The sequence below is a fragment of the Lissotriton helveticus genome, chromosome 10 (assembly GCF_964261635.1).
Source record: "Lissotriton helveticus chromosome 10, aLisHel1.1, whole genome shotgun sequence".
Lineage (NCBI taxonomy): Eukaryota > Metazoa > Chordata > Amphibia > Caudata > Salamandridae > Lissotriton > Lissotriton helveticus.
The window spans coordinates 734,434,048-734,461,396 of NC_136071.1; the positions used below are offsets into that span (position 1 = coordinate 734,434,048).

At 45.7% G+C, this 27,349-nt stretch overlaps 1 protein-coding gene across 4 annotated transcripts in view; it reads right to left on the reverse strand.

The window, feature by feature from the left end:
- The window catches only part of LARP4B (La ribonucleoprotein 4B), a 639,242-nt gene that overhangs the window by 400,637 nt on the left and 211,256 nt on the right, over window positions 1-27,349 (reverse strand). For all 4 annotated transcript variants that reach the window (XM_078663295.1, XM_078663296.1, XM_078663294.1 and 1 more), the window contains one exon: window positions 14,318-14,428. In XM_078663295.1, the coding sequence (XP_078519421.1) occupies window positions 14,318-14,428 (111 nt within the window). The remainder of the gene's footprint in view (window positions 1-14,317; window positions 14,429-27,349) is intronic.

The following is a 27,349-nucleotide window of genomic DNA, read 5'->3' on the forward strand; positions in this document are numbered from 1 at the left end:
GGTGAGCACAGAGTCCGGTGGAACCCCAAAGGTAGGCAGAAGTAACGTTAGATAGCACCTTACTCTCCATTTGTGGTAGTGTGGTCGAGCAGTAAGTCTTTATCAGAGGACTGTTTTAAGCATTCAGTTGGCGGAGACCAAGTTGTGCTTCACCTTGCCTCCTCCCCCACCTGAGGTGTGGAAGATACTGACCATTGGTGCATAAAACTAGGGCCCTAAAAGGGAGTGACCTTAACCCTAGTAATCAATTCGCAGAACAGGGAGGATGGGTGGGGCGGTAAGGAATCTATCACTAACTAATGTCTCTTACAGATATATCGTTACACAAATAGTAACTTGTGCATCTGAAAGAGATCCGTTAGTGAAAGATTCCTTACCTTACAATAGATACCCCAGCCATACCAACCGGTGGTGGGTCTGCGAACAAGATTACACCAAAAGTCATGGAGCACAGAACGGCAAAAGAAGCAGTCTCTCCGACCCGGACTGTCAAGGCAGTAGTGCTTGTTAAAAGTGTGCAGCGAGGCCCACGTAGCTGCCTGACAAATGTCCTGCAAGGGAACACCACGTCCCATGGCCTGGTCGAATGGGCACGCTGCCCCACAGGAGGCTCCTTCTTGGCCAAGGAGTAACATGCTTTAATGCACAGAACGACCCACCTGGGAGATGGCGCGTTTGTGCACAGCCCAACCTTTTTTGGCGCCCACATAGGCAACAAAGAGCTGATCATCCACCCGGAACTGTTGTGTACGCTGCAGATAGAAAGCAAGCGCAGGCTTTGGGTCCAGACGGTGGAGCCTCTCCTCTTCCCTGGAAGGATGCAGAGGCGATAAGAAGGTGGGCAATGTGATGTCTGCCCGATGTGGAAGGGCGTAACAACCTTTGGCAAGAAAGAAGGACGGGTCCTTAAAACCACCTTGTCCGGATGAACAGAAAGGAAAGGAGGCTTGGAAGAAAGGGCCTGGAGCTCACTCACTCTTCTGGCAAAGGTGATAGCAACCAGGAAGGCCACCTTTAGAGTGAGAAGATGAAAGGGACATTTATGAAAATGCTCAAAGGGATCGCACATTAGAAAAGTGAAGAGAAGATTCAAGTCCCACTGAGGCATTATGAAGGGTACGGGTGGAAACGTATGCGTAATGCCCTTAAGAAAATGGTTAACAACCGGAGACTTAAAAAGAGGAGGCTGATCTGGAAGCCGTAGAAAGGCGGAGATGGCCGAAAGATGACCTTTGATAGTGCCCAGAGCAGAGCCCTGCTGGGCCAAAGAGAGAAGGAAAAGAAGAACCTCAGAAAGGGGGGCAGAAAGTGGATCCACAGCCTTTGCTGCGCACCATGCCACAAATCTGTTCCACCTGCAGGTGTATACCGTTTTGGTGGAGGGACAGCTGTCTGCCAGAATGACATCGCAGACTTCGTGAGGATGATCGAAAGTTGTCAACTGTCGCCGCTCAATCTCCACGCATGGAGGTGGAGGCTGGACAGGTTCGGGTGGAGGACCACCCACTGCTGCTGCGACAGAAGATCCTCCCGAAGATGCAGTCATATCGGGGGATCGATGTTCATACTGAGTAGCTCAGGATACCATACCCTTCGAGCCCAGTCCGGAGCCACAAGAATGACTTGGGCCCGGTCGCGCCTGATCTTCTTCAGCACTCTGGGCAGAAGTGGTATAGGCGCAACGAAAAGCGTCTCCGAGCGAGTGCCACATTGGAAATTCCAACGCGCAGAACTGATGACATTGCGCATTCTCTTCGGTGGGAATAGATCTAACCAAGGCTCTTCCCACTGCTGAAAGAGACCTTGCGCCACGTCCGAGTTCAGACGCCATTCGTAATCCATCATGCACCGCGGCTGAGTTCATCCGCCCTGGCGTTCAGAGAACCTGCCAGGTGTTGAACCACCAAGGCAATGCCGTGATGTTCCAGCCATATCCAGATGCGTAGAGCCTCCTGACATAGGATCCAAGAACCCATCCCGCCCTGTTTGTTGCAATACCACATGGCGGTGGTGTTGTCCGTGAACACCTGCACTACACTTCCCCGGACAGAGGGAAGGAATGCCTTCAGTGCAAGCCGGATGGCCCTCTGCTCCAGAAGATTGATATGGAACCGGGACTCCGCCGGAGACCGGAAGCCTCAGATCTCCGCCTCTCCCATGTGGCCTCCCCATTCCAGGAGGGACTCATCTGTCACCACTGTGTGCTCCGGTTGGGGAAGGGATAGGGATCTGCCACTGACCCAATTGCGGTTCCTGAGCCACCACTGCAACTGTCATGCAGCACCCTCCGAGATCTGGACGTGATCGGACAGGTTACCCTGATGCTGTGCCCACTGGAACTTCAGGTCCCACTGCAGAGCCCGCATGTGCCATCTGCCATGTGTCACCAGCAGGATGCAGGAGGCCATCAGGCCCAGAAGCCGGAGTGTCATCCTGACTGAAACCCGGGATAGAGGCTTAAAGAGCTGAATCATAGCCTGAATATCCTGGACTCGCTGCTCGGGAGGATAAACACGAAACAGCGTTGGATCCAGAACTGCTCCAATGAAGGGGAGCTACTGAGAAGGACTTAGATGCTGCGTCGGCACATTGATGGAGAACACCAGCAAATGCAGGAGGTCAGCCGTAGTCTGGAGGTGGGAGATGACTGCCGGGGGCAAGCCCGCCTTCAACAGCCAGTCTTTGAGGTATGGGAAGACTGACACATCTGACTTGCGCAGACGAGATGCGACCACCACCATCACTTTCGTGAACACCCGAGGGGCGCTGGTAAGGCCGAAGGGGAGCACGGCAAACTGAAAATGCTCTTGGCCTTTCATGAACCGCAGGTAACGACGGGGGGGCCGGCAGGACAGGGATGTGAAAATAAGCATTCTGCAAGTCCAATGCTACCATCTCCAGTCTCCAGGGTCCAGGGCATTCAGGACCTGAGCCAGAGTCAGCATCTTGAACTTCTCCTTCCGGAGGAAGCGATTGACGTCCCGGTGGTCCAAGATGGGGCGCAAGCCCCCCTTTTCCTCTTGGGGACCAGAAAGTAGTGGGAACCACTCCCTACTTCCTGACCTGGAACGCACTCGATGGCCCCCTTGGCCAGGAGGGCCGTGACTTCCTGACGAAGAAGAGCCAAATGATCCCCCGACATGCGGTGGTACAGAGGTGGCATGGCCGGAGGGGAGGACAGAAAGAGGAGCGAGTAACCTTGGCAGATTATCTGCAGCACCCACTTGTCCAATGTGATTACGAGCCAGTAGTGGAGGTGGTGATGGACCCTGCCTCCCACCGGCGTGGGGTGCTCTCTGAAGCTCGGGTTAGGAAGGCTTAGAGGTGGAAGCAGCGGGGGTGGAGGTGGACTGACCCGCTTGCTGGTTACCAGACCCGCCACTGTGGAAGCCGCTGCCGTGCTGAGGCTGGCTCTGCACAGGCTTCGTGAAGGAGCGTGCTTGGGTACTTTTACCCTGGCCACGACAGGAACGAAATCCAGACGTGGCAGGGCTCTTCGTAGAAAGACCCAAGGACTTGGCCGTGGCCCGCGAGTCTTTAAAGCGCTCCAGACCACTGTCAGCCTTGTCGCCAAAGAGGCAGGAGCCATCAAAGGGCATGTCCATGAACGAGCCCTGGACATCGGGCAAGAACCCGGAAGACCGCAACCAGGCATGGCGCCGCAACGCCACAGTCATGGATATCGCCCTGCCCAAGGAATCAGCCGTGTCCAGATCACACCTGATGGCGAACTTTGCGGCATCCTTGCCCTCCGCAATCGCTTGGGAAAGGACAGTATGGACCTCTTCAGAACACTGAGGCAGGACCTCTGCTACCGAATCCCACACGGCGTGGGAGTAAAGGCCCAATAAGCAGGCGGTATTAACCGACCACAACCCCAAGCTGGCCGAGGAGAACAACCACTGGCCATATTGGTCCAGCTTCTTAGAGTCCTTATCCGGCGGAGCCGTGGGAAAGGCACTCTGCGACGTCGAGACCTGAATGACCAGGCACTCAGGCGTAGGGTGAGTGGTTAAGAAGGCAGGATCACCAGGCGCCGGGCGATGACGCCTAGCGACGTTCTTATCCACCGGTGCCCCCGAGGCCGGCCGCAACCAAGTGCCCAAAAGGACTTCCGTAAGGGCCTCATTGAAAGGGAGCAGCGGTTCCGAAGACGTAGACGCCGTCTGGAGCACCTCCGTAAGGAGGTTGGTCTTAAGGGTCACCGTAGGGAGGTCGAGATGGAGAGCCTTCGCAGATCGATGCAGCACCATAGTGTAGGAAGCGCCCTCCTCCATAGTAGGCAGAGGGAAAGCAAACCCCGGGTCAGAAGACACATCAAGTTCACCTGCATCTTGAAGGTCATCCACACAATCCTGCTTGGAGTCACACTGCCGCGCAAGGGGGTCCTCGGAGCCGTCCCAGTCCTCATCCACCTCCGGAGTAGAAGGAGCCGGCCGCGGCAGCAGGGGCGGAGCCGGAGAGGGGGCCAGCTGCGCCAGGAGCGGTGCGGGAACGGCGTTGGCTAGGGCACAACCGGAGCTGCCTCCCAATGTGGATCCCAGGTCGGAACGAAATTGTCCGAGAACCGGGGCAGGATAAACGGCATCCAGTGCTACGCCTGTGGCGGAGCCAGGGGCGGCACTGAGGCCGGAGCCAAGGGCAGCGCCGGAGCCAGAGGTGCTACACCTTGTGGCGCCAGGGCCGGAGCGGAGGGCGCTGGATCCAGTGGCTCCGGGGCTGGCGCCAGTGGCTCCGGGGCTGGCGCCAGAGGCGGTGCCGCCAGGCCAACAGGATCTGGACACGGGACCGCGGATACCGAGGACTAAACAGGCAGTCCATGGCAGCAAGAAACTCTTGCATTTCTTCGGGAGTCGCCGAAGGACTCAGGTATAGCGGGTAGGCCGTGGGACTCCCAGGCTTCGGAGGAGCCTCAAGGCAGAGCCCCTGTCCCCCTCACCTGCCTCCGAGGGGGGACGTCGGAGGGCGAACACGCTTCTTCGACTTCTTATGGCTTTGCTTACCGGAATCTGAAGGGCCCCTAGACCCGGAGCTGCGGTGAGAGGAGTGCCGGACCTCCAGCAACTTCCGGCGCCGCTCCCGCAAGGCCTTCAGGGCCATGGCACGGCAGTCCCGGGAGTCATGGTCGGTCTCCAGGCAGTAGAGGCACACATCATGGGGGTCCGCCACCAACATATTACGGCGGCACGACCCACAAGACTTAAAGCCGGGCATCCCTACGTGCACCAGGAGAGAAGGAGACAAAAGTCTAAAAAAAGTGGTCAAAAATTGACCGAGGTACATGTTCATTCCGGATCTGCGCTTTTGGCACAGAAAAAGAAAGAACTGATGTCAGCGCGCATAGGTGGCGCCTAAGTAGTCTCCGTGACGTCATTCTGGCACTTACGAAGCCAGTGATGGACGCAGAGCCGCACGACGCCAACTACCGATGCGCAGGGATACTGGAAGGGGATACTGCTAAGCAGAAAACTTTCCGGATCCAGTCTGATGCCTGGGGAATATTCTAAGGTAAGGAATCTATCACTATTGGTCTCTTTCAGATATGTAGATTGATGCAAGGATTTGCCTGCTTAGTGTCCTTAATACTGTCGAGCCTAGCGCTACAGGGAATGTAGGCTGCACAGCAGGCACCCTCTAATCAGCAGTCAGTGCTCTTTAGTCCCACAGGCCCATGCAGGTGTTGTACAGGCAGGTCTGGTCAACCAGGGCCCAGTTTAACTCCTCAAGGCAGTGCACCCAACGAGCCGTAAGCAGGACCTACTGATCTATTGAAGGCCGCTGATTCCACTCCTGGTCACGGCTGGCAATCCTTCTCCACTGCTGCCGGTCCCTCCGGTCCAGTCAATTCTAGTCGTGGCCACAATCAGCACGCTGCCCTGCGCCTGCTCTTCACAATGCAGGCAGCCCGGGCAAGCCCTCCGCGGGCTGCGTTGCCCCTCCTCTACTTCGAGGGCTCAGGTCGCCCAATCTCTTCAGACTTCAGGATCACTCCACCAGGGCCTGTAACTACTTCCTGGCCAGCCGCTCCAGCGCCTCACTCCACCAGTCCAGAAGCAGCCCCCGCCCCCAGGATGTGTGCTGGGACATTCACGCCCAGCTCTGCAGGATGGGACCACGGCAGCATTAATTGGGAGCCTCCGAGGTGCCAATGGAGCTCAGGGACACCTTCGCTGGATCGCCGACAATTCTTTCGATTGCGGAGCCCTATAGAAGTCTCATTTTACAGGCAGTTCTTGGCAGAATTATGCAGGATTCATGGTGAGTTGGTCAGGCGCTCCGAGGCTCACGCCCTGTCGGCCCTGTTGCTTGGCCACGTCCCTATAATATTTATGTTTAAGGAGAATAAACGTGTCTTTGCTGTTGATACCATATTATATAGGTATCGACAACGAAATGAGAATCGGAGTTTCAATTACCCTCTCCTATCTAAAGCAAATCCCACGTATGATGGCTGGACTAATGCTAAAGTCAAAACACCATGAGCAAAAAACGTAAAATATTGTAACATTTACGTTGCAATACAACAGTCCGCGTACGAGCCACTGGCCAGTTGGGTTTCTTTTTTCTGCTTTTATTTTCCCTATAGTTGGCCCAACTCCATATTAGTTAGCTAAAAGTATTTCCATTCCTAATGAGCAGGTCAACTCCTCTGCCGATCTTCAAGCCACTTATGATACTATGAATCATAAATTAACAAATAACCCGTGATACAGAAAATTCGACAATGTTCTAGAACAAGTCGTGGAACCACTCAGGTGCCAAACCTGCCAATATTTATATATTTCATAACGAAGACACAGCAAGATGCATGATCCATAACTAAGGTGGGTTGCTGGGTGACAGAACTAAATGCGATTGCATGCCAAAAGGCCACAGAGATTTCAGACTTGTTCTAGGGAGTTAACTATGTCCAATGTAAAACTGCCATCATTGCACTGGAGTGTAAGACAATCACCTTTTTAATTTTTACAACTCTAGCCTTTAAATTGATGCACTGTTAAAATATAAGCCAAGTTTTAACTGTTCACTCAACAACTCAATCCATTTTTGAGTAACAGGAGAGAAATGGTCCCCGTTTTACATTATAAACAAAGATATACGCAGGTTACAATTCTACCTGAATCAGATTAAAACCTAAAGAAGTGACATTGACAGTCTCCAATTGTAAATGCCAATTTACTCCCTTTCTAAATCAGATGTTGGTATCAAATTTCAAGAATTGACCGAACCAGTTTGACTTTAGCTGGTATTCCAAGATGAGTCAGCTAAAACATGCAAGAGGTCTACCCCAACTCCAAAGGGAAATAAGACTACAATGAAGAAGATTGTTGAGGACTCAATAGTGTGCATGTGCTCCCATATGAACACAATTTAGGCTCTAAAAGCTGCTGATAGTTATATATGTGAATGGGGATGATTAACAATTATAATTAGTTATTTATTAGGACTTGATTGGACCAAACCATACAGTTCATGGATGAAGCATTGTACATGTTTTCAGTAGTACTGAGCTTCTCACACAGTTCCTCCTTTCTTGGACACAAGCAGTAGCTTACTTCCGACACCACATGAGTAGCTTGCACTGCAGTTCTGCCAAATATGGTTAAATAGGCTACAGATGTTCTGGAGGGACAACTCTCCTCTAGCTCTATCTGTCTTTGAAAGTGGTTTGAAGGCTGTTTTCTGCACTCAGTGCAGATGATATTTTGAAGACAAAACTTGGGGGTAATCTCCCGTGGTGCTGTTGCCCTCCACGTAAGACGGGAACAATTACTAGTAGCAGCATGTCATGGTCAGAAAAGGAGCAAAACAAGGTTTGAAAGATGTTTCAGTGCAAGTGTGTCTGTCGGTATTTATCTTTGCTACTGAGCGTGCATTCACTTGCTTCTGTTGGCCCGATGTATTGATAGTACTACCTTGCAAATTGTAGTGCAACATGCCTGTTGTGTTGCTGGTTTATCATAACATTGATCATTCTTTGGATATTGTCGAAAAGCAGGGTAGCATCTATCCATATGTAGCCGTACTACATGTAAGAAGTTGATAAAAACTGATGTCAAACAGTAATTAAAATTGAAATGCTGTTTAAGGACTATTTCATATAAATTGTTCTTTTCATGAACAGACGAGAAGATACGTACAAACAACAAGGTAGCATTTAAAAATATTTATTTAAAGCAGGTATGAAGGATGACTCCTACCAATGAATGAAAACCTTAATCAGTAAAATGTATGTGACCTGCCTGCTAATCAAGCTTGTGGTCACTGGAACAAGCCTGACAACACTGATCCATGAGGCTGTAAAATCTGTCTGGCTCTGCAGTACTACCTGGAAAAACATTTGTTTTATACTCTGTACCTTGCAAGGGGATTCCAATTCATAACTTATGATTGAGAATCTTCGAGAGGGGCAGGATAGGAAAATTAAAACAAAAAGGGTGGATTTGCAGAGAGTTGTGAAAAAATAGGACATGTTAAACTTTATTTCCTAAACTGCATTTTTCAACTTGGACTGGAGAGACTGTGCTGGAAAGTGCAACAACTAGCAACCATTCCCCCAAAAATATCTTGGGGCAAGACAGCTATAAATTGTTCTAGCGAGGCTCAAGCTTGTTTGCCACACAAAGAAAATACTGGAATATTCAATGAATGCCATTTAAAGCCTATATTTTAAAGACAATATATGTAAAAATACATGATTGTTTGGCCTTTGTCAATTCTGTGAAGGAACCTACTGTGGTTATATAACTGGATGCCAAGAAGTATTTTGATCTGATTTTAATTTAATGATATGGTCTTTTATCTTTCAAGTTCCCAACCCTATTCTAATCTGGCAAGAGACTGGAATCCAAGGACTCGCTCTCCGCTGGATCTGCTCTTTCCTGACTGACATAACACAAGCAGTCAGCCTAGCCCCTTCCACGTTGGACGCCTGCAACCTCATCTGTGGAGTACTATAAAACTCACCCTTTAGTCCAACCCTCTTCCACCCATATACGATCCCTCTGGCCAGCATGGATCATCCGTGCCCATGACATCAACGTCCTCAGCTACACTGACAACACTCAACTCATTCTCCCTCTCAGACAAGACTCCAACACTCTGGACAAGTTCACAGCTTGCATGACAGACATCACCTGGCTAAAGACTAACTGTCTCAAACTCAACACCAACAAGTTAGAAGTTGTGATCTTTGGCAAGAACGTCACCTGATGGCTGGCCGAACTAGGACCCACACCCACCCCCAGCACACACCTTGAAATCATCATTGACAGTATGCTCACTTTGACCTCCGAAGTTAAAACTGTCACAGCTTCCAGTTTCCATACTCTGAAAATGCTGAGAAAAATCTTCAAATAGCTCTCGGGCAAAAACTGCAAAATTGTCACAATCTCTTCCCTAGCAAGTTACACTACGGGAACACCCTCTACTGGAATCAGCAAGCAACCCATCAGAAGACTACAGACCATTCAAAATGCAGCAGCCAGAATCGCCCTCAACCTGCCTCGCAAAACTCACATCACACCACACCTCAAGGAGCTCCACTGGCTCCACAAACACAAGAACACACAGACTAAACACCTCACTCACAACCTTAGTTCACTACACAACTCTGGCTCTGCCTACCTTAATGGTCACATCTCCTTTCATAAATCTTCCAGACACCTAGACAAGACTCGACTCCTACTATCACACATCCCACACATATGGAGAACCAAATCCAGAAGTTGGGCCTTCTCCTTTCTCACTCCTAAAGCATTGAACAAACCACAACTACATATCAGAGCCTCCTCTCCTCACTCCTTGAGTTTCGCAAAACGTTGAGGGCCTGGCTGGTCGAATAAAATATCCACCCTAGCACAGCCCCAAATCCTGCATTCCCCTGCCGCCCACTCCCTCCCCCACCACCACCACTTGGTGAGACTAGACTCAAACCTGCTCAGTACCATGGTGCCCAAGTGATATTGCACTCTACAAATCAGCATAACAAGTACAGACACGAAAAGGGTTTGACCGTGAGTTTTTAACTTGGTCCCAAACCCAAAGGCTACAGTTTACAATAATGCAGTTCTTTCAAATCTATTTGGATGGGAGTGAGGCAGAAGGCCAAGAATGCCTCCTTTCCCAGCTGCTGTTCAGTTGGTCTCTAGAGCCGCTGGCATGCTGTGTTGGAAAGAATCCTCTAGCTTAGGGGTTCTGAATTTGGGGGAATAGAACATACCTATACACAGTTCACACAGTTGTTTTCATGGCGGACACTGAACCAATGAGTGACAGATGTTGTACATTTTAGGGATATCTGGTAAATATTCAAGTTTCAGGATTAATTGGGGAAAACTGGTTTAATTCCTAGTTGCCAAGTGGTTGCCTACTCTGTTTGTCTCCTGTCCTTTCCAAATCCCCAAAAATGTTTTCAGGGATCTTGGATTACAGATGATATCATGACAGACGTTTTTAAGAATGATGTGGTTACATGGAAAATGCTTGCACTCTCCAGTCTCAGGAGGGTAGCAATATATAAGAAGTTCCACTCCCTATGCTTTTATATGGCCTTCAGAAACTCCATATTGTGCCTCCCCAAAAAATTGCATAAATTACTTAATAATTTCCCTCATGATGCTTAGTAAAGGTATAGTTATTTATGTATTTGTATAAAGTGCACTGGACCCAAGGTAAGCATGGTTACATAAAACAAGCTGAAGCTAACTTTCACCAGTGCAAGAACAAGTGACTTTCAAACATGAAAATAAAGCACCAGTAGGCGTGAACATTTAAAAGGCCAGGAGGTGAACATTTCGCCAAGTGACGAACTGGTTAACAAAGGGAGTCGAAGCATAGAAAGAAGACTAGACAGAAGTGGGCAAGCGAAGTGAAGGTGCAGTTTAGGTAGAGGATTACAATGCACACTGTACTGAGAATGACATTAGTATATCTCGTGGAGGGTGCATTTAGTTATGTCTGAAGAGGAAAAAGGAGTCAAATGAACTAATAGCGACCCTTGATACTGATAAGGCTTTTGTGAAGTTGATTTTGAAATGGCTTCACAAATGTATGAATAAAAAGAGAAATGTTAATCAAAATCAAGGGAAACTTTGGTTATTAACTGGGGTTCATGCAAAGTAACACTTATATAGTCCTGTATGAATAAGGCTGGTTATTTCTCGCCCTTATATTAGACTAGCTATTTTGAAAACCATTTTACATATTCTCGATAAAGAATACAAGCTTTTAAAGGCTTTCTTCTTCTAAAAAAAAAAAAAAAGCAATCCCATAACACCCGATTTTCTCACACCGTAGTTTAAATGGGAAATTACCCTCTCCAAAACCAGCCAGATACACCAGTTAATAAACACAGTGCAGCCGCCATCCACCTTTCCTGCATCAATCATATTAAAGAGTACAAAATAGTGGCATGTTTTGAAACCGATCAGTTCACCCAGGCAGAAATTTTTCCAACCTATCTAGGCAAGTAAACAGAGCATTCGATGTATGCGATCTCTCTGGCATCCAAAAACTGAAAAGGCTAAAATGGTGCACAAGTTACATTCCCACACTAAAGGCCTGAATAAGACTTGTCTGTGAACTAAATGACAAGACTCCCTCCAAGACTCCCTCCAAACAGCAACAAATATCAACCATTTCAGTGTGTGGGCTGCAGTCACCAACTTCTTTGCTCATCGATAGGAGTCGGGTACCCTTGGAAGACTAGTTTATGGAAGTCTCACAAAGCTTAGTCACAACGGAACTTAAACTAAATAAAGGAAACTTATGAGGCTTTCCAGACATGTCAGGAAAAGCAGTTCGAAAGCAAAACCCCAGGTAGCTCAAAATCTTGAATTATTTACAAACTTTCAAAAATTTGACAAGGGACTTGTATGAAAGACAAAAGTAACATCAAAAGAGAAAGAGCTGATCACCATCCTGCACATATATATGAGCATCTAATGGCGGATAGGCATTTTGGGCTTACATAAAACTCACAGGACAATCCAACTTTTTAAAATATTGTAAACAATATACAAGCTATTCAGTGAGATATTCATGTTTCCACGTTGTACTGTTAAAGTGTAAACTAAAGATCAATCAAATTCGGGAAACCATGTGCCTTGAGTCTGCATAAGGAGTCATCTGCACAATGACATTAGTAGCAACATGGGTAACGAAAGTCAGATCGGAAGGTAACCTGAGTCCAAGAAGGCTTCTGATCTCGTTATATGAAACAAATATTGACTAATGGACAGACTGGTTACATTTCATATTGAACATGTGTTATTATTCAGGTCTGATCCCACCATCCTGGAGAAGATGGATACTCTGCTCCTTACACAAAAAAGACTCAAGACCTGATGAATCTAATTAAAGAATGACTGCATAGCTTTATACAGAGGCAAAACTGAGTCACAGTCTTATTTTTTATAAAGATCTTCTAAACTGGACAGCTGAACAGCGTCTTATTCCCTGGTACCAGGCAGGCGGCAGACAATAATAGCACCATCAAGAGTAGGCAGCTTACAATTCTGATAAATGTAAAACTCCTCCATAATCGGTATTTTATGCTTTCTTGCTTCAAATTTTAAAACTGCCTTGGCCACTATTAACACAAATCAGAAATAAGTCTGGCACACACTCAACTCCTGAGGCATGGACAATACACTGTTAAAAGCTATTGAGGCTTTATAAATGGATAACTCGATTCGGGAAAAACTGTGCAATAACTCCCTCTGAAAGAAGTTCTATATAATCAGCGGCCTTAACTAGGGGTGTGTTTTAGCCTCAATTTTATCTAACCCTTGGATCTTGGACATGGCTAAAGCGTTGGACAATTCAAGAGCACACCCTCCACAATGTTCAAAGGTTATGTATGCATACAATACAGAGTTATTTGATAATACTGGTATGGGAACACTCGGAGGACTAGATTCCTACCGAAAATGAAAATCATCCACAGTGAATCATGAAAAATCTAAATTGCTCTATTTTGGCAGAAGAAAGCCAACGAAAACTATCTGGCTATTAAACAATTAACAGATATCATTGTTACACTATTAGAAGCCTATCTGGGAATTTGGTTTCAAAGCACAGGAAGTTTTATAAAGCATCAGGCAAATATAAAAACTAAGCCAAACAATGAATTGCTTGCCTTTCTGAAATTAGCCAATAACCGTACTGTCCGGCTAATTAAGACTGACATCATAAGAGCGCTGTAGTTACCGTTGCTATATTATGGCAACGGGATATTCCCCAGCTGGGTATAATTCAATGTAACTTATTCAGGCAGCTCTTCACTCTTGCCGTACTATAACTCACACGCTCAAATCAGTTTGGAGTTTTATTTTGTTAAGCAGTCACATCAGCAAGCATATAACATACTAGATGTATGGCAACCATATAGGACTTAAAAGGAGGCCACACTAAAATATTACTTGTGGTCGTAACTTAAGGACTCTTCAATTAATACTTCAAGGCACCAAATTTCCTTTAATAACTAAAACTTCTACAAATGCATGAAGCCTGGAAAATTCCTTTAACTTAGCCAAAATATAGTAATTTTAAATAAGCAGCAGCATAAGCAATCTTGCAAACAGGACAACAAAACCTGCAGCTTACTAAAATACTCTGAAATGTTACTAATTTCCTATAACCAAAGAACACTGAAATTTACCTACCTACAGGGTTGAATAAGTCCATCACCATGCTCAGAGTTAGTCAGTTTGCCAACAGAGTGATCAAACAAGCACGGAAAGGCATTTACTGCAGAAAACATTTTAGGCTCTGACATACAGTGGATACTTTGGCTCCTGTGATATGTTGCTTCAATAGTCCTACAACAGCTCAATCCATTATTCTACTTCCATAGTTTAGCTGTTTGCGGATCAGACCTTGTGTTTTAGCAATCAAAGAATGTTCAATACCACAAATATGAAGCTGGAAAGCTGCTTGTGAAACATGCAAAAATTGCAGTAACTAAACTAAAAGTCCCTACTACAGGCTTTGGTCACTTGACCGCCTTCTTTCTACAACATCACTGAGCTGATTGCACCTGACTGTGCAAACCCCTTTCAGAATCTCAATATTTAAAGCAGTTATAACTTATAGAAATCTTTTAGCCATCACTGCCTGAAAGGAACCACAGTTTTCTTTTATATTGTTATAAAGTGCCATTCAGTCTGTTGACTATGCATTTCATACTCATCAATGTATATTAATGTGTTTTGCAACAGTTTGTATTAACTAGGCAATAAACATTATTATGATTATTATTATTATTATTATTATTAATATGCCTGATAGAATTAGGACAATGCAGTGCCCTTACCTGTTGTGCATCGGCTTCAGATTCAAATGTGATAAACCAATTGTCATTGTAGGCAAACTCGCAGTTGATGAATTTAGGCAAAAGATCTCCTTTAAATAGCGCTTCTACCTCCTACAAAAAGGATTAAGTTAGAACGGATACATTTTTCTCTAAGTAAAATATTTTGAAAAATAGAAAGTGAAAATTATAACAATGAGACTCAGGAGTGACAAAGAAAAACCAGGTAAGAGCACATTCAGCCATTAACCAGGTCAAATTTTAAAATAATACAAACTACTTTGCAGTAATTCTTTTTTTTTATCATAAATTCTATAGCGGCATCTCCCCCAGTCAAGAAAGCACAGCACAAATCGAGGTAATTATTACAGACCAAGAACAGACCAAAGGAATAAGCTGCAACAACATGGGGCTGTTGGTTGTAGTAAGTTGGCTTTTTATGGAGTGTGCCAATGTAAGGGCCCATCATGCAAAAAGCCCAGACGACCGTTATTGGTTTACAGGGGCTTACTTTAATAATCCCAAGAGCTCTATTTGTGGTAGTGTGGTCGAGCAGCTTAGGCTGATCAGTGGGGAGTGTTAAGAATTTGTTGCACACACAGTCAATAAATGACGACCTCAAGAAGAAATCCGAGACCAATTTATAAAAATAACACTGTTTTTTATATAATTTTAGACACAAAGATTATAGGAAGTAAGTACTTTTGGAGTTATGGATTTTACATGAAACCAGTAAAGCACACGAATAACTGTTTGAGGTATGAGCCTAAAAAAAGGAAATGGTATCCTATGGGAGGAAAGACATACTGCAATCATACACTTGTAGTCGAAGTTTGGGGGTGCTCTTTAGAACTTAAGGTGCTAGGGGGCCAAGGACCAAAGAACCACCAGCAGTTTTAGTTTACCTGCCATGGCGTGTCCGGGTGCAGAGGTGCTGGAAGGGTTGGGAGCCTCTAGCGCTACATGGTAGAAAGCAATGGGCACCTGAATACAAAGGCTGCAAGGGGGGACTTGGGGGCATGTTCGGCAGTACCTAATGGAGGGGGCACAGTCAGATGTTGTAAACCCGGGCTGTGGGGCACGGATGCAGCATTTTTTTGTCAGGCTGGCCACTTGTGTGTCTAATTTAAATTTCCATCAAGGAGAAAGCTACGGCCTTGGAAGGAAAAGCTTCCATTAGTCCGTCCATAAAGGAATATGCTACTTACCAGTATGCATCTGTTCTTGGCATGTAGAGCTGCAGAGTCGTATACTGTGCATTAGATCGGCACTTGGTGTTGTGCTCGGATGATTGCAGGTTGTTGTCTTCTTGGAAGAAGTCTTTGTAGTCACGAGATTGGCGACTCTTCCCTTAGAAAATACTACGCATGGTCATCGACTCCATCCTCAGATTGTTTTTCGCCATGATGGGAAATGATGGAGTTAGTAGAAGTAAAGATAAAGAAAGAATGTCCATGCGTGTGCATATAATTAAGATGATAACTGGAACGGATACAAGCCCCGGGGAGGCGGGAGGGCGTATACGACTCTGCAGCTCTACATGCCAAGAACAGATGCATACTGGTAAGTAGCATATTCCGTTCGAGGCATATGGGCTGCAGATCTTATCCTGTGCATCGATTGTGCAGCAGTGTCTCCCCTAGCGGTGGTCGCCTGTATCCGTTGCAGTATTCTGAAACAGTGTTCTAAGGACGGCTTGGCCTACTGCAGCTTGCTGCTTGGCTTGCACATCAACACAATAGTGTTTGGTGAAGGTGTGTATTGTAGACCATGTGGCTGCCTTGCATATGACCTCTAGTGGTATATTTCCTAAGAAAGCCATAGAGGCTCCTAGTTTGCGAGTAGAGTGTGCTCTAGGAAAAACTGTTAGTGTACGTTTAGCATTTTGATAGCATATTCCCCCCTTAGAGATGGGGTTGCGTTTGTGTGAGGGAGAGAAAGATACAAATAATTGTTTTGTCTTTCTGAAGGTTTTGGTTCTATATGTGTATTATAATAGGGTTCTTCTAACATCTAAGTTGTGTAAAGCCCTTTCTGCCACAGAGTCCGGGTTTTGAAAAAACACCGGTAGCTCTACTGATTGGTTTAGGTGAAAAGGAGTAATAACCTTTGGCAGGAATTTTGGATTAGGCCTAAGAACCACTTTGTTAGTGTGTATCTGAAAAAATGGTTCTTATATTGTGAATGCTTGTATTTCTCTAACTCTTCTGAGAGAGGTGATGGCCACAAGGAAAGCAGTTTTCCATGTTAGGAACTGTAATTCACACTTATGTAAAGGCTCAAAAGGGGGTCCCATAAGTCTAGTCAGTACCACGTTTAGGTTCCATACTGGAGCAGGTGGTAACCTAGGTGGGATTATACGTTTTAATCCTTCCATAAAAGTTTTGATAGCAGGTACTCTGAATAGAGATAGATGTTGTCTATTCTGTATATAGGCTGCTATTGCTGCCAAATGCAGTCGTAAGGAAGAATAAGCTAAATTGGACCTTTGTAGGTGTAGAAGGTAGCAAATGATATTTTGGATGGAAACATCCAGTGGATCAATGTGATTATTGTTGCAATATATTGCAAATCTTTTCCACTTAGCGGCATAACACACTCTGGTAGTGGGTTTTCTAGCCTCTTTAATTATATTTATGCAGTCTGGTGGTAGGTTTAAGTAACCAAACTCTAAGACTTCAGGAGCCAGATCGCCAAATTCAGTTGGGTTGGTTCTGGGTGTCTTATTTCTCCATGGTTCGGTGTTAACAGGGAGGACATAAGCTTAAATTTTTGGTGTGGAACTAGTGAGAGATCCAGCAGTGTGGTGAACCACGGCTGGCGTGCCCATGTGGGTGCTACTAGTTTCCGTTTGAGAAACTGTTGTCTGAGTTTGCGCACTACTAGTGGAATGAGAGGGAGAGGCGGAAAAGCATACGCAAATCTGCCTGACCAGTTCATCCATATTGCATTCCCCTCCGACCTTGGTTGTGGAAACCTGGCGGCGAAGGTTGGGCATTTTGTGTGCTTGTCGGTGGCAAACAGCTCTATCTGTGGATGCCCCCACATTTGGAAGAATGGCTGAAGAACTTGTGGATGTATCTCCCATTCGTGAATCTGTTGTGACTGTCGACTCAACAGATCTGCTATCTGATTGGGAATTCCTGGAAGGTGCTCTACTGTCAGATGTATGTTTTGAGGAATGGCCCATCTCCAAATATTTTGTGCAAGCTGGGACAGTTGCAGAGAGTGTGTCTCCCCCTGTTTTTGTATTTAGTACATGGCTGTCATATTGTCCGTCCGGATTAAGAAAGCTTTGTTTTGTACTTGTAAAGTTTTGAGTGCTAGGAAAATTGCTAGCTGCTCTAGATGGTTGATATGGAACAGTTTTTGTTGGTTGTTCCATTGGCCTTGTGTGGTATAGTGTAGGAGATGGGCTCCCCATCCTGTGAGGGATGAGTCTGTTGTGAGCACTATCTGTGGAACAGGGTCTAGGAACGGCCGTCCCTTTGTCAAATTTATGGTGTTCCACCATTGCAGAGAGCGATATGTATGGCTGCCCACCAACACCAGGTCTGTGAGCTGACCTTGAGCCTGATTCCATTGTTGTGCTAGACATTCTTGTAACGGCCTCATTTGCAGTCTTGCATGTGGCACTCTAAAAATACAAGACGCCACCATTCCTATTAGTCTCATGAACACTTTGGCTTGGAGAGACTGCTGGTGTTGAAAAATGGATACTAAGGTCTGAATGCTCTGTATCCTGGCTCGACTGGGATACGCTAGAGCTGTAGATGGGTCTATGGTAGCTCCTAGATACTGATGAACGTGCGAAGGCTCTAGGTGCGACTTGGTGTAGTTTATTGTAAACCCTAATTCGTGCAGTGTTTGAATTGTTTGCTTTGTGTGATGGAAACATGGACTGTATGGTTTTGCTTTTATGAGCCAATCGTCTAGATAAGGGAAGACATGTATATGTTGTCTTCTGAGATGTGCCTCTACTACTGCTAAGCACTTTGTGAACACTCGTGGTGCTGTTGTGACCCCGAATGGAAGGACTTTGAATTGATAGTGCTGTCCTTGCATGACAAACCTTCGGTACTTCCTGTGGGCAGGATGTATAGGAATGTGAAAGTAGGCGTCCTTTAGGTCTAGTGTTGAAAGAAAATCACCCTGTTGTAGTAGTGGGAGTACTTGCTGCAGAGTGATCATGTGGAAATGATCTGATTGTATGTAATGGTTGAGGTGCCCGAGGTTGAGAATTGGCCTTAGTGTCCGGTCCTTTTTGGGAATTAGGAAGTACAAGGAGTAAACTCCGGTTTCTTGTTCCTCTAAAGGAACTACTTGTATAGCATCCTTTTGTAGAAGTGCTAGAACTTCTTGTTGATGCAGAGTGATATGGTCTGTGGACATTGGACGCTGCCTGGGTGGTATGTTCGGGGGGGGGGGGGGGGTTGCTTCGAGTTCTAGGCAGTAGCCATGTTGGATAATTTATCTTACCCACCTGTCTGTTGTGATGGAATTCCAGACAGGTAGGAACTGCGATAATCTGCCCCCCCCACAGGGGTGGAATTCTGTGGGGGAGGCAAAGGGAAGTCACTGTTTGTGAGTGGAAGAGGAGCGGTTGTTATTACCTCTACCTCTTCCCTTGTTATTATTTCCCCTGTATCCTCCTCTGAAGTAGCTTTTGTTAGAAGAGGTCTGTGTATTTGTTTTAAAAGACAACTTTGTATCTGCACCGGTTTGCTTAGAGCCTCCTCTATAGAAGGAGCGGCGAAAATAACTTCTAGTCTGTGTGGATTGTAATGCACCCATAGATTTAGCTGAGTTTGTGTCTTTTTTCATCTTTTCTAGTGTGTTGTCTACTTCTGGCCCGAACAATTGGTTTTGATTGAAGGGCTGGTTCAAGATGGGAGTCTGTACCTCAGTTTTAAAACCGGAAATGCGTAGCCACGCATGTCGCCTGAGGATAACACTGGTATTGCCTGCTCTGGATGCTGTGTCAGGTTACATCTAGGTCACATTTAATCGAGGCATTGGATATTAACTTGCCTTCCTGTATGAGCTCCGTTGCCTGATCTTTGTACTGATCTGAAAGGTGCTCCATTAGCTTTTCTAGTTGGTCGTAGTGCGCCCTATCATAGCCTGAGAGCAGTGCTTGTGTATTTGCTATTCGCCACATGTTTGTTGCTTGCGCAGCAATCCGTTTCCCTGACGCATCAATAACTTTAGATTCTTGGTCAGGCGGGGGCGTGTCACCAGAAGTCTCGGAATTGGCTCTTTTTCGTGCATTAGACACTACTAAAGAGTCTAGTGGCAGATGTCCCTTAATATAGACTGGATCAGATGGTGCTGGTCTGTATTTCTTTTCAATTCTTGGATTTAGTACCCTAGAGCGTACCGGGTCTTTAAATATTTCTGGAGCATGTTTATTGACTCCTTTAATTATAGGTAATATTTGTGTAGACCTTTGTGACTGCTCAAATGTATCCAGTAAAAAATCCTCATCAATAGCATCAGAGTGCATTGAAACCCCGTGGAAAGGGCTGCCCTATTTAATAAATGATTAAACCCAATACTATCCTCTGGAGGGGAAGGTAATGTCGGGCACATTGTGTGGTGGGAAGCCATACATGTCATCGTCCTTAGGATATTCAGGATTGACATCTTCATCTAAGAGGTCTTCTTGTGGTATGTCATTTCCCCCACCTATATCATACTCCTCATCAGTGTGGTGTGATGATGCAGGAGATTGAGCAGGAGAAACTGTAGGTTCAATGTAAGGAGGGATAGGAGAGGAAGAAGGTAAAGGAGAGGAAGGGTGCATTGGAGAAGTTGGACAGTCCTTTTTGGCAGGAACCACAGGTAGAGGTGGTGTTTCTGCTGGTCTCTTCTTATAAGGAATAGCCTCTACATGTCCAGTCTTTGGGTTGATATAGACTTTCTTCTGTTTAGGATCTGGCCTAAACAGTTCTTCCTCCTCTGCAACCTTCTTTGGCGTCGATTTTTTCAGTGCCGATACGGGTCGTTTCGTGTGCTTTGCTTTAGAAGGCGTTATTGAGTCCTGTGGCAAAGTTTTCGATGTCGAAGGTGGTTTTGGCTTGGTAGGAGTTTTTGATACCGACGTTGGAGATTTGGGAGTGGAGACAGGTCTCGTTGGCCTTGCGGCGTCGGACTCTGGCTTCCCATCTTTATTTTTGGAACCGAAAGGCTTCGGAGTCTGAGCTTTTTTTGGATCCGGTACAATCTTAGGCTTCGGCACCGATGCATCTTTTGGTTTGGGTGCCGAAGGATCTTTGTCTTTGGGCACCGAAGGGCGTTTTGGCTTCGGTGTAGAGGAATCTTTCGGTACCGAAGGATGTGTGTGCCTCGGTGCCAATGGAAGAGGTGGAATTGGCACGTGTGGTCTTGTCGGTGCCGAGGCACCGGAAGGCGTAGTTTTCCTCGGAGCCGAGCCCGAAGGCGGGGAGTCGGAGGGGGTATTTCGGTCCCGACTGGGCCCTATGGGCGGAGTGCTGACCGTTGTCTTTGGTTTGTGTAGTGTCTGTTGTGCAGGGGCAGAGGTACTCACGGGTTGTCGAGATGGAATCGAATAGGCTGAGTCCTCTTCCCCCGATATGATCTGGAGATCAGGCGAGTCTTCTCGGCGACGAGTGGAGCCTCGTCCTCTGAGATATCTTCGAGTGGATCCTCGTCCTTGGAGAAGTCTTCTTCGACGATCTCCTCCTCAAAGATGGCCTCCGGTGCTGATCTCCTCATTTCGTGTCGACGCGCCCTCCGATCCCGAATGGTCTTCTTCGATCGGAAGGACGCACAAGCTGTGCAGGTCGACTCGTCGTGTTCCGGCGATAGACAGAGGTTGCAGACCTCGTGATGGTTGCTATGAGGGAACTTTGCTCGACATACCGGGCATCTCTTGAATGGAGTTCTGTCCATGAGGCGTAGGCCGTACGGCGCCGATAGGCCCAACGGCCTGCGTCGACGCACTTGAATGTAGTTGATGTCGAAATTTGTTTATTCGATGCCGATGATGTTGTTATAAACTTGTTTGCGCTTCGAAGTTGCAGAAAAGTCTTTTCTAGCCGGAGCGGAAAACTTTCATCCAAACCCAGGGCGGAAAAAAACAATCTGAGGATGCAGTCGATGACAATGCGCAGTATTGTCCAAGGGAGGAGTCACCTATCTCGTGACTACAAAGACTTCTTCCAAGAAGACAACAACCTGCAATCATCCGAGCCCAACACCAGGTGGTGATCTAATGCACAGTATACGATCTGCAGCTCATATGCCTCGAACACTTCTTTACCACTGTATTCCAAGAAAAAGGATCTTAGGATAGAAGACTACTGCAATTTTGATTTCACTGAAAGTATGTAATGAATTTGAGGGGTCCACTGTTTATTTGAAGGGTGATCAGAATTAATTTGAAGCCCAGAATTAATTTGAAGCCCAGGCACTCTTTGTATCAGAGGAAGGTGGTACACATTTCAAATCCAGGTCAAAGTGTAATCCAACTATGCCCAAAGACAATATAGATACATTTTATGATCTGGTAATTCAGGACCTTAAAATAGAGCACATGACGGACACTAAACAGCTTAAGTTGAAACCCCAGTTGCTAAAATATAGGAAAGCCATTACAATTAAGGAGTGGGTTGTCAGATATTCAGATAAAAAAAGGTTATTTGGTGAGCTGGTCAAATGGCATGTTTATGAATGGGGAGATGAAACAATTGAATGACAGCACCTGTTACGATAAGATTGGCAGGAAGTATTATATGGATGTCAGATAAGAGTATGGCAGCAAGCTTATACAGATGAAAGCCTTATTAGTCAGGATGAGTATGGCTTTTTGTGCATTGATTTTCCAAATATGCCTGTGTTTATCTCATCCCTCAAATTCATAAATGCCCCAAAGCTTCACGTAGGAGACCAATTATTGCAGGGTGAGAATGCCTCTTTGAGAATACCTCTAAATACCTGTTTTTTTTCCTTAGGCCATTTTGTTTCTAGCTTACCTTCTTACACATTATAGACAATACAGAATTTCTACAGTCTATCTTTGATGTTAGCTGGGATGAAGATCAGCTATTGAGGACCTTTGATGTGTCTACTAGTATCAGTCATGAGGACAGACTAAGAGTTGTGAAACATTTCCTTAGGCCACGTCCCATCAAATATTAAGAATATAAAATTATGTTTCTAGAGATGCTAAACTGGTGCCTTACTTAGACTATTTTCATGATTAATGACAAACTATGAGCAAAAGTGGGTGTGCTATGGGTACTTTGCCCTCAGCTACGCTAATTTGCACATAGACTTGTGGAAGAAGCAGGTACTAAATGGTTCTGATAAATGGACTGAGCAGAATACTCTGGGTGCGCTTCATAGACTATACTTTCGTAGTATGGAAAAGAAAGCCAAGCTGGCCGGAGAAATTGTCGCAGAAATAAACGTAAATTACCTTAAAATGGACTTTGTAAATTCAATAACAAAGAATTAGAGTGCCTGGATGTGAAACTCCTCATAGAAGACAGTAAATGGACAACCACTCTCCACTCTCCATAGAAAGACGAATGTGGGCAATAGTACCTTGCATGCCCTTGAAAAATAGCATTCCTTATGAACAAATGCTCAGGGGCAAGACACTATGTAGCTGTCAAAAGAAATATGCAGAAGTGGAGAAGGAGGAGGCAATGTGAAGGTTCAAAGAAAGAGGCTATAAGGTAGATGTGAGGAGTAGAGTAGCCAGGATATCAAGAGAGAAAGCCCTATTTAAATCGTATAGAAAAGACAAACAAGGTGAAGGGGTTGTAGATTCATCACCAACTATAATTCTGCACACAATGCAGTTCGAGTAATTTTGAGAAACAATTGGCATTCAATTTGAAACGATACTATTATTGGCAAAATGACATCTAGAAAAATACTAATCACTGAGGGGTGAAGTGGTGAGGAGCATGGTTAGCACAAAGAAAGCACTCTGGCTAAAACCACGAAAAGGTTTCATTAAGTGATACTCGTGTAAGGCTTGTAGACATGGAGAAAGTTTCCTTTATTTAAAATCCCATTAATGGTAAACAGTATACAATTAGGTGCCACTTTAATTTTAAGACTGAATAAGCGGTTTATGTCTTGAGAAGTCCTTGTCCTAAGCTGCATGTAAGTAGTACCATTTTGCAGGTAAACCAGCATGTTTTACAATATATAAGGGCCATCAAAAATAATGTCCTCACATAGCCTGTTGCTACACATGTCTATCTCAAGCATGGAGGTGATCTCAGTAAAATTAGGTTTGGTGCGATAAATCAAGTTAAACAAAAATATGAGCAGAGGAAATAGGGGAATCTTATTGCGCAGACTGGAGTCCAAGTACATTCTGTCTCTCAACAGCAAGGAACATTGGGGGCTACATGTTGATGAAGAGATGTATGCTCATCTGTAGAATTGTTTGATTAACTGTTATGTTGTCTTATTTTAGTAAAATGCCTTTGTGATGAAAAGATGATGTTGAAGTATTTTAAATGTCTATATTATTAATCCTTTTTATTGTTCTCCCTCTTCTAGATATTGGAATATGAATTTGTTGCTGACTTAAGTGAAGACAAATTGGAATACATAATATGCAATTTTTTCTAAAACCTGGATATATGTTGAAATATTTCAAATTTTGGTTGTAGCAAGTATTGTAAAACTTAGGCCACTTGAACGAAATTGTTGTTAGAGAGATATACACTGCATTGGGAAAGGAGTATACTTATGAATATAGAGGATGACTTTAAATCATATGTCGTTTATGTTATAATTTTTTTTTTTTGTTGTAAATATTCCATTAGTCATATCTCTTTTTTTAATGAGGTGTTCTGATTTAATAGTCGGTTTTCTATATATTAGAATTATGTGGAGTGGAGATTGTAGGAAAATGGGGTTCTGTAGCAGTGCCTGTGGCATAGATAAGTCACTCCTCTAGCAGGCCTCACAGCCCTAAGGCAGGGTGCACTATACCACAGGTCAGGGCGTAACTGCATGAGCAATAAGCCCCTGCAGTGTCTAAGTGTAAGGGCGGGCTGAATTGCTGACGGACTCTGTTTTACCTGCCACGCAGCTTCCTCTTCTGTGACCCGGACCCACGCCACGCGGCACCCGCTCCGCGGGCGCCACTCGTCTCCTTGGACCCCCCTGTGACAGCGCACAAAGGACCCGAGCCACAAACCACCAAGGCTCGTCGCGGGACTGCGAGGACCAGCGGGCAGTGCGCCAACCTGCCACAGCTGGTCCTCTTCCCGACGCCTCCTCCCTGTGCCTTCAAATCGGGGGCTGGACTTTGGCTCCGTGTGTGTCTCCCTGTAAGGGCGGGCTGAATTGCTGACGGACTCTGTTTTACCTGCAACGCAGCTTCCTCTTCTGTGACCCGGACCCACGCCTCGCGGCACCCTCTCCGCGGGCGCCACTCGTCTCCTTGGACCCCCCTGTGACAGCGCACAAAGGACCCGAGCCACAAACCACCAAGGCTAGTCGCGGGACTGCGAGGACCAGCGGGCAGTGCGCCAACCTGCCACAGCTGGTCCTCTTCCCGACGCCTCCTCCCTGTGCCTTCAAATCGGGGGGCGTGTTCACACCTCAAGGTACTATATAGTTGGACCTCCATTTCCGGCCCGCGGGACGCGCGCGGGCAAAGGGCGGGCCGTTTGAGGCCGTTCGAGGACGTGAGAGACTGGACTGGGCCACCCCTCTAACTTCCACCTTTTGTTATTCACTACGAAACGTATGTACTGTCCCCTTATTGATATTGCTCCAGCCATCCCTGTGATATTTCGTTTTGCTGTTTTTATATTTATATTAGAAACCCTTTCCCTCGTCTTTGCCTAACAGGAAACATGGTGCTAACTAGAGGAAATAAAACCAAGGCCCCTGGTAGCGTGGGCAAACTTAGGTCCCATGGATGATTTTATTACCAAGGCAAACACATTCATCGACCAAAGTATCTCTGATATAGGAAAGGGTTTCCCTGGATTTGGCGTTTGCAAAAAGATCTTCCATGTGTAATTTGGCCGATGCTAGAACCCCCGCCCATGATAATAATGAAGGGCAGAGGGCCCTCTGTGAGGGTAGGCGTAGTCTGCCAAACAACGTGGACCTGTCGGCCTCCCAGTTTTCTGATTTACAGATAAGCTCATATCTAGAAAGAACACCTGAGCTATTACCTCAAACCCTTCCACAAATGACATCAGATGAAAGAATGCAAGCAAGGGGGAGGAGGGAGGGCGCAATAAGGAAAAGAAAGAACGATCCGAAAAATTCCATCCTTAATGAGACCGATAATACCCCTAGAGCAGAACAGTTAGTAGTTTCTGCGATGGTCCATCATCCCGCACACGATATTCCTACCCCTATTAATTTGGAATCGCCTATTCTTCTATCCTGCAGTAAGGAATCAACTGATAGCAATAATTCCCAGCTGCTAAACAAGATCGCTGAGCTTTTAAAATCCTTTCTTCAACCAGTAGAAGCAAAGTTAGCGCAGCTGGAGTTTCAGTTATCCAAGCTTGTTAATCTTCCACAGTCCAATCAACTGTTAAGGGCTCAAAAAACAGGGGGAAATAATCACAACAAACAATCCTCCCTTAAATCTGCAAATACCCTCCCGAAACCTGCAATTACCCAAAAGAACGTACCTTTAGCTGTAACAACTATACCAATGAATAATAAGAGTACAGTGAATCCATCTACTAACGTTGCCACGACTCTGTCACAGGGAAATGCCCTGTCAACAATAACACCTGTATCGAAGACAGTGCCATCAAATAAAGTGACATCTAAAACCCCAGTGACCCAAACTCTAGCCTCAAAATCCCCGGCCCCAGCTTTCAACAGAGATGCCCCTAGAGGACCCACTGAGGTTAGATTTCCAGTTGATTTGCCACCGGACGCTGCCCCTTACGTAGTGGTAATGACTGGTGTGCCTGAGCTAGTGGACCACAATGCTGAACCCATGTGGTACCTGAAAAACAAGGCTCAACACTGGCTAAATTCTAATCGTCCCATACCTCCAACTTGGCATGGAAGGATTCCGACGGTACGTAGGACCCCATGGGTGGGAAAAGGTAGAAAAACGATCCCAGGAGATTGCATCGTGATTACTTTTGAAGACCCCCGAGTAGTAGATTATATCTGCTCTTAGGATCACACGAGTGCAAATGGAGGTATAGGTATTAAACCACTCTCTTTTTTTCTACCCCTCAAAACAGCCTAACGACCTCTTTTATAATCATGACCCTCCCTGGGTTGTACCACCCCCTTGTCAGTTTGAACTTGCCAATACAAGACAATTTGGGGGTCCTCGTTATCGTGATTATGATAATTCTTGGCATTCAGTGGGTTCTCGCGTTATCAGGGAGGAGGTTAGGAAGAATGGGGTCCACATACGCTGAGGACGACTCAGAGAACCACCCCGCTGGGACCCTTGGTATAGCATCCCGCTGAGAAATAGATTTAGCGGCCTCAAAATGGTCGATTGACCATCAATGGAAACTGAATCTACTAATTCTAACATACCCGAGTCAACTCCTAAAATAAGAACAACTCCTGCAACTAATGAAGCTGCAGTAACAAAAGTTGACACACTGCCTATACCTATCCTCTTTTGGAACGTTGCGGGTTTACGCCCAAAGATAGGACGGGACTGCCTTGCATTTTTTTGGACCCATGCAAAATAATTTGCCTTCAAGAGACATGGTCCATAACAGAGCTTCATCTCTTGGGCTACAAAACATATTTTATCCCAGCCGTCCATAGCTCAATAGGTAGACCCAAAGGAGGGCTAATAACGTACATCGCTAACACCTTGAATCACCTAAAAGTGTCTATTGTCCACTCAGACCCAAATTTCCAAATTCTTTTTCTTTCCTTTACGAATAAGGAGTCTATCCTCTTGATCAACAACTTAGAGGATGATCAATTCTTGATTCTTTTTATGTAATGTTCAGGAGAGATTAACCCAACTCTATCGGATGAAGGTTGGACAAGGGGCAATTCATCTTTTATGGGGAGGGGATT